This window comes from Loxodonta africana, chromosome 18, assembly GCF_030014295.1.
Source record: "Loxodonta africana isolate mLoxAfr1 chromosome 18, mLoxAfr1.hap2, whole genome shotgun sequence".
Taxonomy (NCBI): domain Eukaryota; kingdom Metazoa; phylum Chordata; class Mammalia; order Proboscidea; family Elephantidae; genus Loxodonta; species Loxodonta africana.
The window spans coordinates 69,979,130-69,999,954 of NC_087359.1; the positions used below are offsets into that span (position 1 = coordinate 69,979,130).

General features: G+C 54.1%; 2 protein-coding genes across 3 annotated transcripts; one reads left to right on the top strand and one right to left on the bottom strand.

Moving 5' to 3' along the window:
• The first annotated feature begins 7,569 nt into the window (after nucleotides 1-7,569).
• On the top strand, nucleotides 7,570-14,170 carry TNK1 (tyrosine kinase non receptor 1). Its single transcript, XM_023556405.2, is given in 12 exon segments — nucleotides 7,570-7,943; nucleotides 8,081-8,151; nucleotides 8,275-8,466; nucleotides 8,593-8,748; nucleotides 8,853-9,136; nucleotides 9,366-9,639; nucleotides 10,942-11,051; nucleotides 11,366-11,512; nucleotides 11,740-11,819; nucleotides 12,256-12,557; nucleotides 12,640-12,735; nucleotides 12,826-14,170. Coding segments are annotated over 12 exon segments (1,989 nt in total). The 5' UTR covers nucleotides 7,570-7,780; the 3' UTR covers nucleotides 12,940-14,170.
• PLSCR3 (phospholipid scramblase 3) lies at nucleotides 13,573-20,006 on the bottom strand. Of its 2 annotated transcripts, XM_064271711.1 has the most exons (9): nucleotides 19,645-20,006; nucleotides 19,461-19,524; nucleotides 18,907-19,087; nucleotides 18,406-18,641; nucleotides 18,277-18,319; nucleotides 17,942-18,162; nucleotides 17,587-17,748; nucleotides 14,458-14,619; nucleotides 13,573-14,298 (listed from the first exon to the last, which is right to left on the bottom strand). In XM_064271711.1, exons 3-9 carry the CDS (start codon nucleotides 18,911-18,913, stop codon nucleotides 14,242-14,244), a joined length of 888 nt encoding a protein of 295 aa, XP_064127781.1. In that variant the 5' UTR covers nucleotides 18,914-19,087; nucleotides 19,461-19,524; nucleotides 19,645-20,006; the 3' UTR covers nucleotides 13,573-14,241. The 2 variants fall into 2 exon arrangements, with proteins under 2 accessions (XP_064127781.1, XP_003416799.1); XM_003416751.4 differs by lacking the exons at nucleotides 19,461-19,524; nucleotides 19,645-20,006 and adding an exon at nucleotides 19,301-19,447.
• Between the last annotated feature and the right edge of the window lie 819 nt (nucleotides 20,007-20,825).

Consider the following 20,825-nt stretch of genomic DNA (forward strand, 5'->3'; position numbering starts at 1 on the left):
CTCCATTTATAAGAAGGTCAAAAGCAGACCAAAAGTACTCCACGGGTTTTAGAAATCAAAATAGTAGTTGCCTCTGGGGGTGGGATTAACTGAAAATGGGCACAAACGAACTTTGTAGGATGACAGAAATGTCCCGGATCTTTACCTGCAGCAGTGAAATGAGTTCCTTTATATGGCCTTTTGCCTCAGTTCTTTGGCAAAACGGCTTGAGAGATTTTCCCCTAAACCCTGACAATTTACCTTTGCCTTAGTTTTCTACTCCAAAAGTGTTTCTTACTTTTGTCCAGGTTGATTGACATTTCCTGGGTAAGCTGTAAACAACTTGTGGTTTGATACTTTTTGTCTGGTCCTGGACTGCATCCTGCCCTGTATTTGGTACCTCCTTGCAGAGATTGGTCAAAAACTATGCAAATGAAGTGTCTGTACTTTACCATGCACGTGAAGTGTCTGTGGCTTACCGAGAAGGGATTGGTCAGTTTGTGGCCTGAGCGGGAGGGCCATGCCTTGACGTTGACAAGCAGTTATGTATATATGCAGCCAACTCCACAGAGGTTTTTAGACAGAAAGCAGCAGAAAGAGAACCAGCAGGAATGAGTAGAAAAAAAAAAAAAAGGAAAGGGAAAGAGAGAAAGAAGGCAATAAATCTTCTAAAAAAACAATAGCAAAGGTCAAGGGCTGCAACACTGAAGACAGTGAGAGGCTCAGAAGGGGCCCAGTGGCAGAGCCAGGGACAACAGAGGACAGAGTCAACAGGACCCTGTTCTCAGGGGGTAAAGAGAGGCCTCTGTAGCCTAGAAGAGCTGACAGAGCTGTCCTGCACTAAAGAAGAGAGACTTCCTACATGCTTTTCGATGCTGACCCTGAGTTGTAGCCTGCTGATCCTGATTCTGAGTAGTACCCTACTACGTCCTTGCTAAACCACTTAACTGTAAGTATGGTCTGTGAGTTCTGTGTGGCCATTGTAACGGATTATTGAACCCATAAGAGAAGTAGAGAGTGCCATGAGCAGGACAGCTGCTGTCAGAAATAGTAAAAAGGTTGGAGGGTGGAGGTATGCCTGACTTCCATCTCATGGGAATAGCTTTAGGTTGATCCTGGTCTTTATGCCGCCTGAAATTAGATAGATTCTGATACTACTATTACTACTACCATTCTCATCATTCTATACCTGCCTTACAGGGTGTGATCTAGCATCTGTCTGAATGTGCCTGAATTTCTAAGGGATAAGAATTATCAGGACCAGCATAATGCTGGTTCCTATGAGGTGGAGGTCAGACATACCTCCACTCACTGACTTTTTCACCATTTCTGACACTGGCTGCCCCTCCCACAGCACTCTCTAGTTCTTTACTGGGTTTAGTAATTCAATGCAGTGGTCACACAGAACTCACCGACCATACTCACAGTTCTGAGGTTAATCAGGGAATAGGCTTGGTATCAGAATCAACTTAGTCAATCAGGAGAGCTTCCAGCCAGGACAGGTCTTTTAGCTCCTTTCTGCCATGCTAGCGTGCCCTTCTCTTGGCCATTCACAACTGTCCACCTTCAGCTACTGCCACACTGCAAGGCTTCTGCTCTGCTGCTAGGCCTCACTGGGCCTGTGCTCTGCTTGGGCAAGTGTTACAGTTCTTTTGGCTGAGCTGACTAGTGCCTGGAGGTACCCAGCTCTGTCAGCAAGCCTCCTGCCTGAAGGTGCTCAGCTCTCTCTCCATGGGCTGGTAAGCACCACCACAGCTGTCTGCTGGTTCCATGGCTCCTGTCGCTGGTACTACTGCTGCCATGTGGCACTGTGTGATGCTGTGTGGCATCGTCTTCGGTGCTACTGCTCTTAACCCATATTGCAGCTCTTTTAAGAGGTTCCATCCTTCTCTCTCTCTTTTTCTCCTTGCCTCTCTAAAAACCTCTGTCAGATTGTGTTATGGATTGAATTGTATCCCCCAAAAATGTGTGTCAACTTGGCTCGGTCATGATTCCCAGTACTGTGTGATTGTCCACCATTCTGTGATCTGATATGATTTTGCTATGTGTTGTAAACCTTAACATCTATGATTAGAGGCAGTTATGTTAATTAGGCAGGACTCAATTTACAGGATGAGGTTATATATTGAGTCAACCTCTTTTGAGATAATCGAACAGAGAGGAGAGGTACCTCATACCATCAAGAAAGAAGTGCCAGGAGAGTAGTGTGTCCTTTGGACTCAGGGTTCCTGCACTAAGAAATCCTAGACCAGGGGAAGATTGATGACAAGGTCCTTCCCCCATAACCGATAGAGAAAGGAAGTCTTCCCCTAGAGCCGATGCCCTGAATTCAGACTTCTAGTTTCCTAGACTGTGAGAGAATAAACTTCTGCTAAAGCCATCCACTTATGGTATTTCTGTTACAGCAGCACTAGACAACTAAGACAGGTTGGCTGTTTATAAGCAAATTTCTTATCAATTTCAAGACATAGTCCTTCCAGCCAGGCCACAAACCAATCAATCCCTACAAGGTCACTTAATCCTATTGGGTGGTTTTACACACCCTATTTACATAGTAATTGACCAATCCCTTTGGAGATGTGACCCAACCAATCATTTTTGGCAGAATTATAAACCCAAGGCCTGAAAGGTCATGTGTTAGAGAAACCCATTGCACTGCACATGGGATGTACATTTGTTGAAATTCATTGATCTGTACAGCTAAATGTGTTCATGTTACTGAACACATATCTCAATAAAGTACTGTCATCATAAAAAGTATAATAATGTTTATATGCTGAGACTAGATGGACCCCAGAGGTCATGGTCCCCAGACCTTCTGTTAGCCCAGGACAGGAACCATTCCCCAAGCCAACTCTTCAGACAGGGATTGGACTGGACTATGGGGTAGAAATGATACTGATGAAGAGTGCACTTCTTGGATCAAGTAGACACATGAGACTATGCAGGCATCTCCTGTCTGGAGGGGCGATGAGAAGGCTGAGGGGGTCAGAAGCTGGCCGAATGAACACGAAAAGAGAGAATGGAGGGAAAGAGTGTGCTGTCTCATAAGGGGAAGAGCGTCTAGGAGTATATAGCAAGGTGTGTATAAATTTTAGTATAAGAGACTGACTTGCTTTGTAAACTTTCTCTTAAAGCACAATAAAAATTTAAAAAAAGTTTGTATGAATATAACAGCAACAACAACAACAAAACCTTAGTGGCTGGATTAAACAGCACATCAGATGTAACTGAAGGGAGAATCAATGAACTGAAAGACCTGAAGAGATTACCAGGATTTCATCACAAGATGCAAGGAATGGAAAGTATGGAGAGAGGTTAAGGGACATGGAGGACAAAGTGAAAAGGCCTAGAATACTTCTAATCAGAGACTCCAACAAAGAGAGTACAGAGAATGGGAGAAAAGTAATATTTGAAGATACTGGTTGTGAATTTTCTAAAATTGATTGTAAAGATGGCGTGGTGGTGGGGACGTCTGACTTTCTCTAACTTCACAAGGGGGAAGAAGAATCAAGATCAAGAGTTTAATGCTGATTCCTATGAGGCAGAGGTCCGACATGTCTCCTCTCCACCATCTTTACCAATTCTGACACCAACCATCCCTCCCACGGTGCTCTCTACTTCTCTGCTGGGTTTAATAATTCGTTGCAATGGCCACACGGAACTCACAGACCATACTCACCGTTATGGGGCTTATTAGGGAAGTAATAGGTTACAATTCAGGCTCAGGAACACTCAGGATACAGTTCTTATATCAGGACAGCCTCTTCCCAGTCGTGCTCTCAGGCACACCTCTCTCCCCTGCTCAGAACGGTGTACAAAGCACTTTTAGCTCTGCCAAAAAGTGCCAGAGGCACTCTATTCCACCAGCAAGGTTCCTGACCAAAGGCACACAGCTTTCCCACTCTGTGGCTAGGATGCCCACCACTCGTCTCCTGCCATCGTTTCTCTGCCACTGCTTCTCGAACTCTCTCTCTCTCTGTCCCCTGGTTTCAGGAGCTTCTCAGCGCAGGGATCCCGGGTCCATAGGACACACCTTCTGCTCCTGGCTGTTCTTCTTTGGTGGTGGTAGGATCCTCTCTCTCCAGCCTCTGGGACAGCTCACCTCAAGCCCAGTGGGATGGGAAAACTGACTAATCCCCATGGTGGGATACAATTACTCTCTTTGCACAGCCCCACCCAATCGCTTAGGTGGGAGTTACAAGATCATGGTGAGAAAGGCCACACAAAAGCAATCCATCACACCACAGTGATGAAAGATGTGAATTCCTAGATACAGAAAGTACAATTTACTGAACAGGATAAAAAAAAAGGAGTCCATACCTAGACACATTGTAATAAAACCAGAAAACATCAAAAAACAATGATATTTTAACAAAGTTGGGAGAAAAGAGAGATCACCTACAAAGGAGTGGCAATGAGACCAAGTGGACTTTTTTACAACCAACATGCATTGCGCTATTGTGTGCCCACAGGGTCCTAGGTATTAAGAAAACAAGGCTAACCAAGACCTACACAACCCCCGCCCTGTGGAACCACAGTGTATCGAGAAAACAGATGTGGGGGACCAATTATTGTATGGCTAGCTGGCCTGGCTGGAGAGCCAGAAAATCCATGGTGGAGATTTTACTACCAACGCTGGAACACCCTGTGTGTTTACCAAGACAGGGAGAGCTTTTCCCTCCAGGGAACTCTGGGGACAGCAGCTGCTGTGGTCACACATCTCTCCTGGAGAACAAAAGGAAACAGGGAGATCAGATCTCCTAAGTCTGGCAACTGTCTCCCTGGGACCCCTGAGGAAAAAGGAGAGGGTATGCTCCTTTCCAGAGCTTCTTCCAGGCCCTGGATTGTGGACACAGGCGAGGGAGCAACCTACAGGCACCTGGGTCAGCAGAGACTGCATGGAGGAGAGCGGGTCTTATACCCAAATGAAGCCAGGAATTGTCAGTGATGGGGAGAGGTCCCCAGAAGCACAGACAGCTGCCCCTGCTCACCAAAACTAAGCTGGGGTGGGGCTGTGAAGCCTCAAAGAAGCTTCCCTCTCACCAGACCTCCCACCTGGTCCACCCTGGGGAGCTTCTGATAAAAAGGGCAGTACATGGGACTGAAGTTCAGCTGGGAGAAGGACAACGGCTTCCATCTTAAACTGTCTTGGCTGGAGGCTGACTTCCTGTCCAACATCAACACCTCTCTGCCCTGGTTCCACTCCAGAGCCCCCTGCACTGCGGGCCTTCTTCCATTTGTTAAAGAATACTTCCCTGGGTAGGGACTATGCTGGTTTAGCTTTGTATTTCCAGTGCCTGGGAATGCCCACGCCTAGGAGAAGGAGAGAAATAAAGAGGCCTCTAGCTTCCTGCAGTATTTTTCCAAGCCAAAGATAAAAATGGGGCTGAACCTCTAAAAAACACCAGCTGTCTTGGAGTTGACTCCAACTCATGGTGACCCCTGGTGTGTCAGAGTAGAATTGTGCCCCACAGGGTTTTCGATGGTTGATTTTTTCAGATCAACAGGCCTTCCTTTCCAGATACCTCTGGGTAGATTTGAACCTCCAAACTTTCGGCTGGCAGCAGAGTTTGTTAACTGTTGGCACTACCCAGGGTCTCTTTATATATATCTTAAGTTCTTATTTATTTAGTGGGGAGGGTTCTTGTTGAGCTAGGAGAAGGATTTGGGGAGGGGGACATGGCATGGAAGCAGGACTCTAACAAGCGAAGTCTGGGAAGGGGTGCAAGGTTCTTTGGAGAAGGCTGTAGAGAGAAAGGAGACAAGCAGAGCGGAAGGGAGGGGTGGTTTCTCCTGGTTGGGGGGCCGGTTGGCCCGGAGGAGGGAGGGCGGGTTAGCCTCCGTCCCGGCCCTTTCCCAGTTCCACCTGAGGCCTGGGGGCGCGGCCCGAGTCAGCCTGGGCCCGCCGCCAGGTCCCGCCTCCAGCGGCCTCCTGCTCCGCCTCCTGCCCGCCTTCCTCGGGATTTAGTCGTTGCACTCCGGTGGCTTCCCAGCTGCAGCTTCCGCCTTCGCCAGGTGAGGGTCCCGGTTAGCAGGGCGCCCGGGGCAGGCCCACCCATCAGCTGTCGCTCGGGGTGCGTCCGCGGGGGCTGGGCCTGCCTGTTCCCCTTATCCTCCCCGGGTCCTTCCCTTCCATGGCCACCTTTCTTCTTCCCGCTTCGTGGGCAGGGGTCTCCCGGGAACCTGGGCTCACTCCTCTCCCGCACCCCCCTCCCCGCTTTGATTCCTGCCCACCTCCTGGCTTTATCTCGGCCTACCATGCTTCGCTTGCTCCTCACTTTACTACAGTGGGAGGAAGGTGGGGAGAGGTCCAGGTGTGTGTCAGAGAGTGTGTGTGAGCCCGGGCTGGTTCCCGGAGAGCCTAGAGCCTTATTTATAATAAACGTTGGAGGAGCTGCCTTGAAGCCAGGTTACATGGAGCAACTCAGGTGTGTGGGCAGGGCTCTGCATACCTGGAACTGAGCTCAGTTGGGTGTGGATGGGACTGTGCACCTGGCAGCCGAGGGTGGCTCTGTAGGCAATACCTGCGCCTAGGGCAGGAGTGCCCTTAGCGGCTGATCACAAATGCCTGTTTTGATTTCAAATGTTGCTGGCATTGGTGGATAAGGGGCGATGTACCTGCATAGTGTGGACACTGTACCTTGGTGTGTCTTGTGTGTTTAGGTGAACCTTGTCTTCTCAGACGTGTGGGGCAGTGAACTGCTTTGTTTCAACCGCAGATACATGAGAGTGTGTGTGGCAGTAAACCTAGGAATTTTGTGGCAGCATCCTGGAGGGTCTCGGATTTGAAGGGCAGTGTATCTGGGCATCTCAGGCGTGCTTGGGAATATACAGTAAAACCTGTGAAAGCCAGAACCTGTGTAAGGCAGAAACCTGTCAGAGAAGGAAAACTCAAATATTTTCCACTAACAGAGAGCGATAGAAGAACGATAAGACTTCCCTGTCAAAGACAGGAAACTTGCAAGGCAGTCCTGTGGAGTTCCGGCTTTCACCAGGCTTCACTGCAGCTCTATGTCTCGTTACGTGTATGTGGTATGAGAGGGAGTGTATCTTCATGTCCTTTGTGTGTGTGTGTACCTGCATGTCTGAGGTATGGTAGAGTTAGCATATCTGCATATCTCCAGTTGATGTGTAGTAGACCAAAATGGCTCGTGAGGAGGGGAGGTGTCTCAGGTATACATGAGTGAATGTGTACACTGGTGTACCTGGGTAGCTCAGGTCTAAAAGGGCAGTATATCTGGGTGTCGTTGGGGTACAGGAACAGCGTGCCATACTAACTCAGGAATGAGGAGGGCGACATACCTGGAGTCTGTAGTGTAGGCAGGCAAACTACAAACTAGTTCATCCTGACTCACGATGACCGCACATGCGTCAGAGTAGAACTGTGCTCTCTAGGGTTTTCAATGGCTGTTTTTTTTTTTTCAGAAGTGGATCACCAGGCCTTTCTTCCAAGAAGCCGCTGAGTGGACTTGAATCTCCAACCTTTCACTTGGCAGCTGAGCACTTAACTGTTTGTACCACCCAGGCAGTGTATTAAAGTTTCAGATGTGAAGACAGCCAGTTTCACAGGTGCTGGGGGGGGGGCACTTTGAGGTCTTGGGTATGGGGTACGGTCTACCTGGGGTTTGTATATTTGAGTGGCAGGGTTCCTTGCTGTCTCCTTCTGTCCTTGAGTATTTCTGATGAGTTGGGCTTGGAGCTGGAGACAATGTTCCTGGTGTCTGGTGTCTTAGATGCCCACCCTGGACTATATCTCTGAAGGAGAGTGCCATCATCCTTAGGGGCCCCTTCTCCAGACATGCTCCCTGAGGTGAGCTCCTTGTGGCTGCTGCAGCTGCTCCGGGACATCCAGCTGGCCCAGTTTTATCGGCCCATTCTTGAGGAGCTTAATGTCACTCGACCAGAGCACTTCGACTTTGTAAGGCCCGAGGACCTGGATGGCATTGGCATGGGCCGGCCTGGTGAGGAACCCCTGCTTTGAGGTCCTGGTCTTCCTCCCTCAAGGCTGCCAGCCCCCTCCCTCCAGCCCTCTTCTGGCCTGTAAATCCCTTGGCACCCTGGCCTCCCACCCCAGTCCTCTGATTCTGGTCTTTCCCAGCCCAGCGCAGACTGGTTGAAGCTCTGAAGAGGTACCGTTCTGGCCTCAAGCCCAAGAAGTGGGTCTACAAGGTGTGTGTGTGGTGGAGAGAAGGGGGCACTTACAGGGCCAGCTTAGGCCTGGGGACTGGGTGGGGCTGAGTGCAATGGAGGTATGTCAGTTCTGCACGCTACGCTTTCTCACTCTTGTTTCAGATCCTTGGGAGTTTCACCCCCGAGCAGAAGGAGACCACCTCACCCTCAGACAGCCCTCCGTGCCCCCCTGAACCCGAGGGAGGACTCAAGTGTCTGATCCCAGAGGGCGCGGTGCGCAGAGGGGAGTTGCTGGGTGCCGGCTGCTTTGGTGTGGTACACAGAGGGCTGTGGATGCTGCCCAGTGGCCAGAGCGTGAGTGTCCAGGGAGCCCACTGCCCCTGGGCGCCTGACACAGCCGCCCCTCTGCTCTGCATGTCCTCTCCGCCCTGGCCCTGGCATAGCCATTCCCCAACATGCCTGATGGTGTCCCCTCCCCAGGTCCCAGTGGCTGTAAAGTCCCTCCGGGTGGGTCCCGAGGGCCCCATGGGCACCGAGCTGGGGGACTTCCTGCGAGAGGTATCAGTCATGATGAACTTGGAACACCCACACGTACTGCGTCTGCATGGACTCGTGCTGGGCCAGCCCCTGCAGATGGTGAGTAGTGCCGACTCCAGTTCCCCGACAGCCTGTGTCACGGGAGGATGGGCGGATCATGTGCTGTGGGCCTGGACAACTCACGCAGTGCTGTGCTACTGCAGGTGATGGAGCTGGCGCCTCTGGGCTCCCTGCACGCGCGCCTGAGAGCCCCGGCCCCTACACCCCCACTGCCTGTGTCTCTGCTCTGCCTCTTCCTGCGGCAGCTGGCGGGGGCCATGGCATACATGGGGGCCCGCGGGCTGGTGCACCGAGACCTCGCTACGCGCAACCTGCTGCTGGCTGCGCCGCGCGTCATCAAGGTGGCGGATTTCGGGCTGGTGCGGCCGCTGACTGGCGCTCGGGGGCGTTACGTCATGGGCGGACCCCGCCCCATCCCCTATGCCTGGTGAGGGGCGGGGCGACAGGTGGAGCCGGGCAAAGGGGCGGGGCAGGAGGGCAGTAGCTAAGGGGGTCACAGAGGGCTGCAATGGGAGGTCTTCTGAGGGAGGCTGGGACGCGGGGTTAGGACTCGGAGAGGACGACTTCTGAGGATGACCGGCTCATTGCGTGGTCTCAGTGCGAGGTGGGGTCTCCGAGGGGCTCACGGCCGGCCCCCTTCAGCACCACTTCCATAGGTGTGCCCCGGAGAGCCTGCGCCAAGGGGCCTTCTCTTCTGCCTCGGACGTGTGGATGTTTGGGGTGACGCTGTGGGAGATGTTCTCTGGGGGCGAGGAACCCTGGGCCGGCATCCCGCCCTACCTCATCCTTCATCGACTGGAGAAGGACCGCGCCCGGCTGCCTAGGCCGCCACTCTGCTCCAGGGCCCTCTACTCCCTCGTCCTGCGCTGCTGGGCCCCACACCCTGCTGACCGGCCTAGCTTTTCCCACCTGGAAGGGCAGCTCCAAGAGGTGGGGAAGAGGTGTCAGTCCTCCCCAAGTACAGTCTCTCTTCTCTCCACTCCCTTTCCCAGGGTTCTGTGCACAAGACACATACTGACTCCTGTGCTGGCCTCGGACTCGGTTCTGAATGGAACCAAGTCAGTCCTACTCGTGGGAAGCTCCGAGCCCCGGGGAGGCAGCTGGGGACTTACATGGATGCAGGCTAAAGGGCTGAAGGGGAGCATAGAGGAAAGAGCAGTAGGGGGAGGTGGGTGTTTGACGGGCAGGAAGAGACGTTCAGTGTGGGCGGGGGAAGCACACTAATGCGACTGCAGAGGGCGGAGGGGCTGTGTCATGGAACCATTTGTGGGGCATATTAACGACTGCTAACATACAGCATTCTATCTGTGTAAGATACCGTACCATTTCACATGTATCTTTTCACGTATTCACTCGTTTAATTCTCACATCAACTCTTTGAGGTAATTATTATGTCAGTTTTATAGATGGGACAGTTAAGGCAGGGACAGTTTAAGTGACTTGCCTAGGGTCATACAGTAAGTGGGGGAGATGGGATTTGAGCCAGTCAATCTGACTTTAGAGCTCTTCCTGAAGTCACTATACTCTATGGTTACAAGAGTTTAGACTTTATTTTGAAGGTACCTGGGGAGCCCTGGTGGCACAGTGGCTAAAAGCTACGGCTGCTAACCAAGAGGTTGGCAGTTCGAATCCACCAGCCGCTCCTTAGAAACCCTATGGGGCAATTCTACTCTGTCCTACAGGGGAGCTGAGTTGGAATCAACTTGACAGCGATGGCTTTTTGGTTGGTAGCTATGGAAGAGTTTTGAGCAGACAAGTTTGTTATATCACGTAGGGTGGTCACAAGAGTGGATTAGACGGATGACACTGGAGGTGGGGAGACCAGGCGAGTGGCTATGGCTGTGAAGCAGGAGTGAGATGAGGAGGCCTGGATGAGGGTGAGGCAGTGGGGCTGGAGGGAAGGAGAAAGATTCCAGAGATGCTTGAGGGGCAGATCATGGGTTTGGGTGTGAGAGTAAAAGTGGCATCCAGGATGGTACTCCTGTTAGTCCCCCTAAGTAGGGACAGGTTTCCTTCTGACCCCTGGGCTGCATCCAGCAGGGAATCCGTGGCTGCCTCCTCCACTGGACTAAATTCAGGGGGGAAAGGGACAGTCCCTACCCTGGGCCCATGCCTACTATGGGTTTGATCGGAAGGTGCACAAATGGGAGGGTTCCTTTCCTCCCTGGTCCCCATGACTTACCTTTCTGACCCAGGCCACAAGCCTAGCCCCCTTCCCTCCTGTCTCCACAGGCCCAGCCTCCTGAGGGACGCTGTGTGAGGGATGTCATGGAGACAGGTGCCCTGAGAATGGAGGTCGGTGACCCCATCACCATCATCGAGGGCAGGTGACAACCCCATGTGTCCCGAGTATCCCCAGGAAGACCCCTCCAAACCTTCCTGACTCCTGGTCCTTTCTGCATCTCCCCAGCTCCTTGAATCTTGATCCTCTGCTGTCTTCCTGTTCCCCCTGGGCCCTGAGAACCCCACCACATCCCTGGCCTCCCTGCTGGAGCCACCGTCGGCCCATACAACCTTTTGTTTAGTGAGAAAAAGTCTTCCTCTCCTCCAGGCAGATGCAGCTACATGGCACACAGCTCGAGGAGCTGAATGTGGGCTGGACCCCAGTCCCCACTGTCCCCATTCCCATCCCCCCTCACCAGCCCTTTTCCCACAGCCCTGACTCAACCACCTGGAAGGGCCAGAACGGCCAAACATTCAAAGTGGGCAGCTTCCCGGCCTCCGCAGTAATGGTGACAGATTGGCCAGCTACCCGCCCAGTACACAGAGGCTCCGGGGAGCGACACCGGGGAAACGCCAATGGGTGAGGACCTGAAAGGGAGGGGCTGAGCTGGGCTGGGGGAACCTGGTCCAGCAACTTCTTGGGAAGGGAAGTCTGGGAAGGGGGCGAGAGGTGAAGCTGCACTTGCCTCCCAGCTGGAGCTCCCAGCCTGGACCTTGGCCTCCCTGGGAGCCCAGAGGGGACACTGATACGTTGCGGGGAGCAAAGAGTGAGCAGAGTGGACAATGAACTGGATCTCTCTCCCTCAGGGACAGAGCAAAGGCAAAGCTTCAAGATCTGCCTCCAGCACGGGACCAGAGAAGGAACATGCCCCTGCCCATGATGAAAGGTGGGTATGCAGTGAGGACGCCTCCAGGTCTCTGAGATCAAGAACAACTCTCCAGTTCTACCCCCAAGCAATGTCTCTGCATGTTACTTCCCCATACATGATTTCTTTCCCTAAATTCTGCCTGTTGCCATCCTAGCAATGCATTAAGATCTTAAGGGGTATGAAGTCTCCCTGCCTCCCTGCTGAAAGCATCTCCTACTCTCTGGGCCGGGCGGGCCCTCCCCTGCCTGGGTCTTGGTGTCCCTTCTACACTTGTCTTATTATCCCACCTGACACATGGACCCCCTTGAGAACAGGCTGGGTAGCTCATCTGTGAATGCTTACAGAACCATCCTGCTCAGCACAGAGAAAGAAGGCTGGAGGGACAGGGGCCCTGAGGAAGGGAGGGCCTAGCTTCTGGGCTCCCTCTCAAGTTGTTCCTTTCTCAACTGTGCAGGCATCTCCAAAAGCCTGGAGTCGGTTCTGTCCCTGAACCCTCGTCCCACAGGAGGTGGTTCAAGTCCCCCGGAACTTCGACGTGCCAGAGCTGTGTGCAAGGGACCCCCAGTCCTGCCACCCTGCCCACCCTTTGCCTCCAGCTCTCCCTCTCAGGTCAGCCAGCCCCCCAGGGAGCGGCCCTCCTGGCCCAAAAGAGAACCCCCCCACAATCACCCTGTGGGAGCACCTGGAGCCAGCAAAGCCACTGTGCCCTCTGGAGGCCTCCTGTCTGACCCTGAGGTGCAGAGGAGGGTTATGGAGGTGAGATCTCCCTAAAGTGGCCTGATGTCCAGAAGGGGCTGCAGGCTGGAGCAGGAGTTTGATGCAGTTTTCTCCCCGCAAGGTGGAGCTGAGTGTGCATGGAGTCACCCACCAGGAGTGTCAGGCAGCACTAAGAGCTACTGGGGGAGATGTGGTTTCTGCCATTCGGAACCTCAAGGTAGTGCCAGACCCTTCTCCCAGGCTCCTTCATCTCCTGCCCCTGCTGTCTGGCAGCCAGCTCAGCCTGCTCTCCCTCCTGCCCCCACAGGTAGATCAGCTATTCCACCTGAGCAGCCGGTCCAGGGCTGACTGCTGGCGCATACTGGAGCATTACCAGTGGGACCTCTCAGCTGCTAGCCGCTACGTCCTGGCACGGCACTGAACTCTGCTCCATTGGGAAAGGACACCAGTGTGGAAAGCCTGGGCCCCCTGGCACCTGGCCTTGTGGGGCCAAGAAGATCAAGGTCCTGGCAGAGGCAGAGTTTCCCACCTGGAGAGAACCTACTGCAGGCTGGTATAGGAGCCCATGGTCAACACTGACCACTGCCTTCTCTCTACCCTGCCCCGTGGCCTCTGAGGGCTCAGGCTTCCTTAGCTGGCCACAGCAGGATCTATTCTACTCTGCCCACAATATTGCCGAACAAGAGGACTTGAAGGAACAGAGCTGCTACATATTATGCCTAGAGGAACCTTCTACTCACTACAGAGTATGGTCAAGGGGCCATGGTGGACCATAGGAACAGCCATCTTGAACTGCCATCTGCTACCACTGGACTCTGTGGGAGCAGCCATCTTGGATGACAGAAGCCCCCATATTGACTTGGGGCATGTGGTCCCAACAACCTTGGCTTGGTCCAGGGCCATGGGGTGATGAAAGATGCTCTGTTGGACTCAAGGACAGTTGATCCTGATAGCATGTATTGTGAGAAGGGCCAGCCCACCCCAGACGTCATATTTCCCTTTGTCTCTTTCCACATCAACTCTTTCTTTTACCCATCCCCCCATTGCATACATCTTTCAAAGTCCAAAAAAATTACAAAGTTTATATGAATATACCATACAAAGATGCAGCCTCCTTCCTAGGGCAATGGAAGGAAGGGGTGGTTAAATAAGGCACAGGAAGCTGCAGCAAGCACCAGCTGTGGGCAGGGCCCAAGAGCAGGGGAGGTTGGCACTAGGGCCCAGCCTCTACAGCTGTTGGTGGGGAGGCAGGAATCCCCTCAAAGTGCTGTAGTCTGGGGCTGAATTGATTGGCCAAGCTGATGCAGGAGAGGGGTGGCCATGTCCGCTATTCTTTGGTGCTGTTTATCCTCCATCCCGGTTCTGTCATAACATCCCAAAGTTCTGGGTTCCAAAGGCCCTTTCTGGAGCAGAGGCCCTGGAAGGGGGTAGGAGGGGGTGGGTAGGGAAGGTCTGAAAGCCAATAGCCTGTATGCCAAGAGACAGTGGTGGGAGGTAGTGGGGAAGGGCTCTCATACACACTCTTTGTGGGGGGCCACAGGTGAAGGAGGCCAGAGAGGTAGGGTAGGGATGGGGCACACGGCCCCCAGCCTCTCAGGTACCCCGTCTGTCCCCTGCTGTGTACATGGATGAAAGAGGCTGCCTCTGAGGAAGGGCCAGGCCAGAGCAGGTGACCATCCTGAATTCTGTTTGAGGTGATGGTCTCCTCACCCTGAAGCGGCCTCTAGCTGGTGATGGCAGAGGGCCCAGCACCTCCTCGCTTCTCAAAGAACATGTAGTCCTGCAGGGAGGGTACCGTCAACAGGAGAGCCAGCTGTCTGTACCCCAAGCCCCCAGAAACTCTGCCCCTCACACCAACCCTCTCCTAGCAGGAGACCAGGAAGTGCATGAAGCTCCAAAGGAGAGGAAAAGGGTGGAGGGGCGGAGGCAGCCAACTCACAATGAGAAACGTGGCTCCCAGCAGCACAGCCTTCACCTTCACATCCAGATCCGTGGGGAACTGCAAGCCAAAGTCATCTGCATCCGTGAGAGTTTCTCGGAGCAGCCCCCCCCACTGCTTGCTGATACGGCCCACGCTGCGGGACTCATCCCGGGTCTTCACCTGTCAGGAAGGAGGAAAGACTCAACTGGAGAGGAGGTGCCCAATCTCACGCGCCTCCAGTCTCACACCCACAAGCACCATCTGTGGTCATGCAGATCGTACACTGTACGAGGGCACCACATCTAAGGGACTGCGGACATTTATTATGAAAATTTTCTGGCACATGACATTAAGTCTCTCAAAGAAGGAGTGCCTTCTTCTAGAGGACTAAAAACACCATATGGGCTAGTGCAACCTTATCAGAAAAGTGCAGAAAAATTCACAGGTCTCCAAACACCCTGAGGGGTCAGGCAGGCTCGAACTTACCTAAACCCCGCTGAACCTGGGAAGTTTACATGGAGTGAAGAAAAGCAGCCTAGGCTGAGAATCAAGAGACCTGGCTTTGGCTAACCTGCAGCGTCAGTCTCCTCTGGAAAATGGGGATTTACAAATACATGCCTCACAGGTTTGCTGCAAGTTAGAGTACAGTGAGCCCATAGGGCACCTGGCGAAAGTCAGGTAAGGACACCTGACAGGCCGCCCCCCCAAAAACCTGTTGCTGTTGAGTCAATTCCGACTCACGACGACCCCATGGGTGGCAGAGTAGCACTGCGTTCCCTAGGCTGTGACCTTTCAGAAGCAGATTGCAAGCCCTTTCTTCTGAAGTGCCTCTAGATGAGTTTGAACCACCGACCTTCCAGTTGGTAGCCGAGTGCTTTACCGTTTGCGCCACCCAAGTAGTGCCCTAAACCTGTTGCCGCTGAGTTGATTCCAAGTCATAGCAACCCTATAGGACAGAGTAGAACTGCCGCATAGGGTTTCCAAGGAGTGGGTGCAGATTCAACCTGCCTATCTTTTGGTTAGCAGCCAAGCTCCTAACCACTGCGCCACCAGGGCTCCAAGCAGTGCTCTAGCAGGTACTAAAACTGAACAGGGAGGGCCTGTCTCAGTCACCAGTCCTCAGAGGTACTCAAGGTCAAGGGGTGGTCTGGAATTCCCCGTGTAGGGACAGAAACCGCATGTGCCCTCTGAATCAGGAGTACATGCACCCAATATTAGACCTTCGGCAGACTAAACAGAGGAAAAAACATTTATAAAGCACCTATCAGGCACTAAAAACTAAAACAAACCCGATGCCATCGAGTCGTAGGGTTTCCAAGGAGCAACTGGTAGACTTGCACTGCCGACCTCTTGGTTAGCAGCCAAACTCTTAACTGCTGCACCGCCAGGGCTCCTATCAGCACTAGACATACATGTGAAGCCTCCTAACAACCTTGGGTTTCCATGTGACAACTGGGGAAACTGAGGCACCCTTGGTCACAATATGAGTACGTAGCAACACAAGGATTCAGACTCGAGTCTGCTGCCCTCCAAAGGCCATATGTGACATCACTGAGCATCGGTGGTGGGAGAAATGGAAACGTGATAGAGTCTAACTCCCCTAGTGTATGGCTAGTTGCTGGGTTTGCTTTGATTTCCAACGTTCCTGCCACCCACAGTTAGTGCAGTTTGTGTTCTGCACAAAGGAGCCTGGCCAAGAGGACAAGAGAGACTGCTGCAATCCTGGCTGCACTCCACCAGCCGGCCAGGCTCTTGGAGGGCTGTGTCTGCCCCCTCAAAACCAAACCAGTTGCCAGTGAGTTGACTCTGACTCATGGAGACCCCACGTGTGTCACAGTAGAACTGTGCTCCATAGGATTTTTTGGAAGTACATGGCCAAGCCTTTCGTCCAAGGTACCTCTGGGTGGACTTCAACCTCTAGCCTTTCTGTTAGCAGCCGAGCGTGTTAACCACTTGCACCACCCAGGGCCTCCAAGTCTGGCCAAGGAGGTGGCTTTTGTCTTATTTGCAAATCAAGAGAAAGCCCTGTCCAGCATCACATGCAAACTTCGTCTAAAGGGGATTCAAGCCCATCTATTAGGAAAGATAAGAGGGCAGCAGTAAGTGGCCTCTGAGAATTATGATTTCCATTGGCCTCTCTGAGTCCAGCAGCAGGAAGCCCTGCCAGTGTGGCTGGTAATTCACAGTGACTCCCTGATCCTTTTCTTCTGCTCATCTTCTATGTCCTTTCTATCCTCTCTCCCAGTGTCCTATAGCTCTGGGGCACTTCATGCAGCGCAGTCCCAGGGTAGGCAGGGCCTATCCCAACCAGTCCTATAGTCCCAAGACTGTAACCTCAAATATGGACCATTTATAATTACGTAAAAGGGAGACTGGTCTAATGAGAACTGACAATTAACACATTCCCACCCAGAGATCACCTGGCTCCCATCACAGAACCTCCCCTGGCTACCAAGGTGACTCAGTTTTTAAAAATAACTTTAGGTAGGTAGGGTACCTCATCAGAAGCTTTGGAAAGTCTGTTAGATTATACCTATTGCCTCTCCCATATCTGCAGAGATAATTATCCCTTAAGGAACTCAAGGGTCTGTGGGGTGACCTTCCCTTCTAGAAACCAAGGTGTTTCTCAGGCCTCACCCTGAAACTGTCACCACTTGGGGTCTCCAGGTTCCAGGCTGGTGATAGGAACCCACAGTGGGAAGGGTGTCACCTGGATTCCAGGTTAGAGAGGCCATTTGGCTTTCTAGGTTGGTGGGCAAGCCAAAGGATGCTAATAAGTCAAATCAGTGCTCGTCCCTGGGCATAGGCTCACAAACTGACACACAGCAGCTATACACTCAATAATCATCTTTCCCCCTAAATCCAGGCTGGCATCAGATTTTCCTCAACACAGAGCTGTAGATAACAATCAACATTGGTTCTTAAGATGAAACCCTCTTTGACATGCCTTTTATAAGACCACTGAGCCATCCTATTTCAGAATGGAAGAAAACTGAAAAGTAGTAGGAATCACAGTGGATTTGGATTGATGAGCTCAGAGTCTTGACCTTAGCATTGGCCATCCTGCCTCACAGAGGCTGCCATCTTGGATCATGGAAGTTGCCATCTTTGTTTATGAAAGTCTCAGGGAGCTCCCCTTCCTGATACCTCAAAGTTGGTGTCTGTGCCACAGCCACAGGTCCAGCAGGGCCCCACCACCCGAAGGACAGTCTGGCGATCAGCATCCTGGATGGAGAACTTGGGGAGAAACGGATGCCAGGTCTGTAGTACGTGGCCAATGGTGGTGCCCGGTGGAGCCTGTATTTCCATCTGGGATACAAGGCAGACAGGGTCACTGCCAAGCCAGGGTTGCCTGGTCCAAGCTCCCACCTAGCCCTCTCACTAGACTCTCCCATCCCCACAAGCCCATGCCCACCCGAACCACACCCCATCCCTGACCCCACCCCACCATGGCCTGTTCCCCTACCCCAGCCTGTCCTCTACCCCACCCCTCCTCACCCACCTCCTGGAGGCCGCAGGGGCAGCAGCCGCAGCCACAGTGGAGCGGACGTAGCAGGCGCAGCACTTCGCGGTCCCCGGGGTTCACCAGGCGTACACGCAGCGGCCGGCGGGCACCACAGCACAGGCGAGCGCAGCAGTTGCTCTCCTCGGCCGCCTGGCCCAAGGGTTGCCCTGCCCCCGAGCGCAGTTCATACCGGTTACAGGTTTCCCAGCCTAGGAGCCCTGCCAGGGAGTTACAAGAGTCTTGTTGAGGCTCAGGCTCCGATGCTGGCCCCAGAGCCCGCCATCCCTGCCTGCATCACTAGGCCCAACCTCCTCTGCCGCTGCCCCACTCACCTTGCACTCGCTCAACCTTTTGGTGAATCAAGATCTGGTCAATCTAGAAAGAGTAAGGGCACCGCCGACGACGTCAGCTGGCTCGCCTGGACGCCGGGCCCCGGTCACCCCTCCCTCTCTCCCACTTACCTGCGCCAGGAATTCGAGGCCAGGAGGCACCCCGGGCAGTGGTAAGAAGGGGGCAGGAGACCCCGAGGCCAAGGGGCCAGGCGAGGGGAAGAGAGCGAAGCCTGGCGCGGGGCTGGGCACCTGGGCGGGCACCGGCGCCTGCCCGGCCCCAGGATGCAGCGCCGGCTCCGGGTATCCGGTGGTCACAGGGTAGGGCGGTGGAGCCGAAGGGGCGTAGCCTTTGGGGGGCAAGTAGCCTGTGGAAACAGGGGTCGAGATTAGAAAGGGCCCAGGAGCCTCATCCCCTCGTCTTCAGCCCGTGGGCCACGAGGCTGCGGGGTTAAAGTGGTGGGGAAGACTGGGAAAGATGGGGCGGGGGAGCCGGGCGGCGGCTCCCCGGAGGAAGGGAGGGGCCCACGTAGCCAGTCCGAGCACATTCCCGGAGGATGTGTTCGACACCCGGCTCCCAAGTCCGCGGGCTGGGGGGGATAACGGAGACCCCCCAGCCCTGCGCCCACTTACCTGCCATGGGACAGGGGCGGGGACCCAGGGGATGTCGGTGTCCGCGCGGCTTAGTTTTAGAAGTGGAGGCAGGCTCGGAGACAGCCAGATAGACACAGAGACAGACACAAAGACGGACAGGCAAACGCGCAGAAGCAGCTGTGCCCGGCGCTGGCCCAGGGTCTCCGGGCGGCACCTCTGACTTGAGGAGAAACCGAAAGTGTCAGCAGGCGGGGCGGGGTACCTGGGACCCTGGATTCCCTCCGGGGCCCCAGAACCGCCCCCTCCCTTTGTTCTCCCATTCTCCGTGGAGGTGGCCGGATACGGGCAGCAGGACAGATGGGCCCGCGCACGGTCAGACCGACGACCCGGCCTCGAGAGAAGCCTCCCTGATCCCTCTGTGCCCCATGCTCACCTGAAACCCCCAGAATTGCCTGGGTGCCAGGCTCGGCCGCTCTGAAGAGCTAGTGGAGGCGGGCCCTGGATCTGACCCCGCCCCTCGACCAGCCCAGGCCCCGCCCCTGCCGGCCGTGGCGGCGCGCCTGCGCAGAGAAGACGCACGCCGGCTCTCCTACCCTGCAGCAGAGTCCGGACCGCGCGCTCCTGGCGTCGCCGGCGTCCCCGCCTCTTCCGCTCCGACTGCAGATGTGGGGAGGAAAAGCGGCTGGAGAGGGAAGCCGGCTGAGACCTCAGCCGCGCGACCCTGCCAGGCCCGCGGGCGCAGAGCGCTCGGCGCCCTCTGGTGGGGACGCGGGCCACCTGCACTGCGCTCCCGGCCTGGCCGTGCTAGACTCCGGGCGCTCCGGGGCTCGCTGACGCAGCGCAACACGCTTCGCACTCCTTCTTTAGCTCTGCGGCCGGCTCCTGCTCCCTTTCTGCTTCCCCGGGGCTGCCTCGCCACCTCTCCTGGTCAGAGCGAGGCCGGAGCGCCGCGGTGACCCACATACACCCCTCGCAATTACTTCCCTCAGGCGCTCCCAGCCGAGTGGGTGACAGGCTGCCAAAGAGTGTCATTAATGAGTGTGCCTGAGGTGAGGCTCAGAGGCCCAGAAGAGGAAATGCGGTCAGAGGAGGCGTCCTCCGGGAGGAGTCAGTCGTCGGGCTTCGGAACCCAGGCCCACATGTGTGAAGAAGTCCTGCGCCTTTGGGGCCACGGGCTGAATGGCAAGAGACGAGTTTAGAGAAGAAGGCCAGCACGCGTGCAGAGGGCCTCGTGGGAGCTGGGGCTTGGCCCCAAGGACATCAGAGAGCCCCTTGAAAAGATCTTAAGACCGAGGGCCCCTATGGGTCAGAGCAGAACTGCCCCGCAGGGTTTCCAAAGCTGTAAATCTTTAAGCCGACAGCCACGTCTTTTCCCATGGAGCTACTAGTGGGTTTAAACGCTGACCTTTCGGTTAGCAGCTGAGCGCTTCACCACTGGCCCCAGGGCTCCTAAGACAGAGGGAGAATGTCAAATTTGTGTTTTAGAAAGACCGTTCAAACAATGGAGAACAGGAGGCACTCAGGCTGGACTGCTGGCTGTAGTCTGAGGGAGAAACGATGGTGTATTGGGCAAAGGTAGTAGACACAGACGCTTAAGAGATGTTTAGATGATAATGTAGGAATGGTTGGTGAGTGAGATGTGGAGGTGAGGAGTCCAGGATGACTCCAGGTGCCTACCTGATAATCAGGCAGACGGAGATACCACTCAACAAGGTGAGCAAGGGGAGAAGTCAGTTTGGGGAACTCCTGCCCTGTGTCAGCCCCTCACCCGAATGCCTGACCTCTCTGCTGGTATCCCTTAGTACTTCAGACTCTACCAAATCACATAAACATTCAGAAATTCAGAGAGTCAACAAAGATTTATTGAGCACCTGGTATATGCCTATGAGTTGGAATCAACTAGACAGCAATGGTTTTATGTGCCAGACAGCGTTTGAGGTGATAGGAATATATAGCAG

What these genes read in the sequence shown, in the direction of transcription:
- PLSCR3 (XM_064271711.1), bottom strand. An exon ending in GCCTCGAATTCCTGGCGCAG is followed by an intron (nt 18,320 to 18,405) that starts GTAAGTGGGAGA and finishes TACTCTTTCTAG; the next exon opens with ATTGACCAGATCTTGATTCA. An exon ending in GCACAGACACCAACTTTGAG is followed by an intron (nt 14,620 to 17,586) that starts GTATCAGGAAGG and finishes CCTTCCTGACAG; the next exon opens with GTGAAGACCCGGGATGAGTC.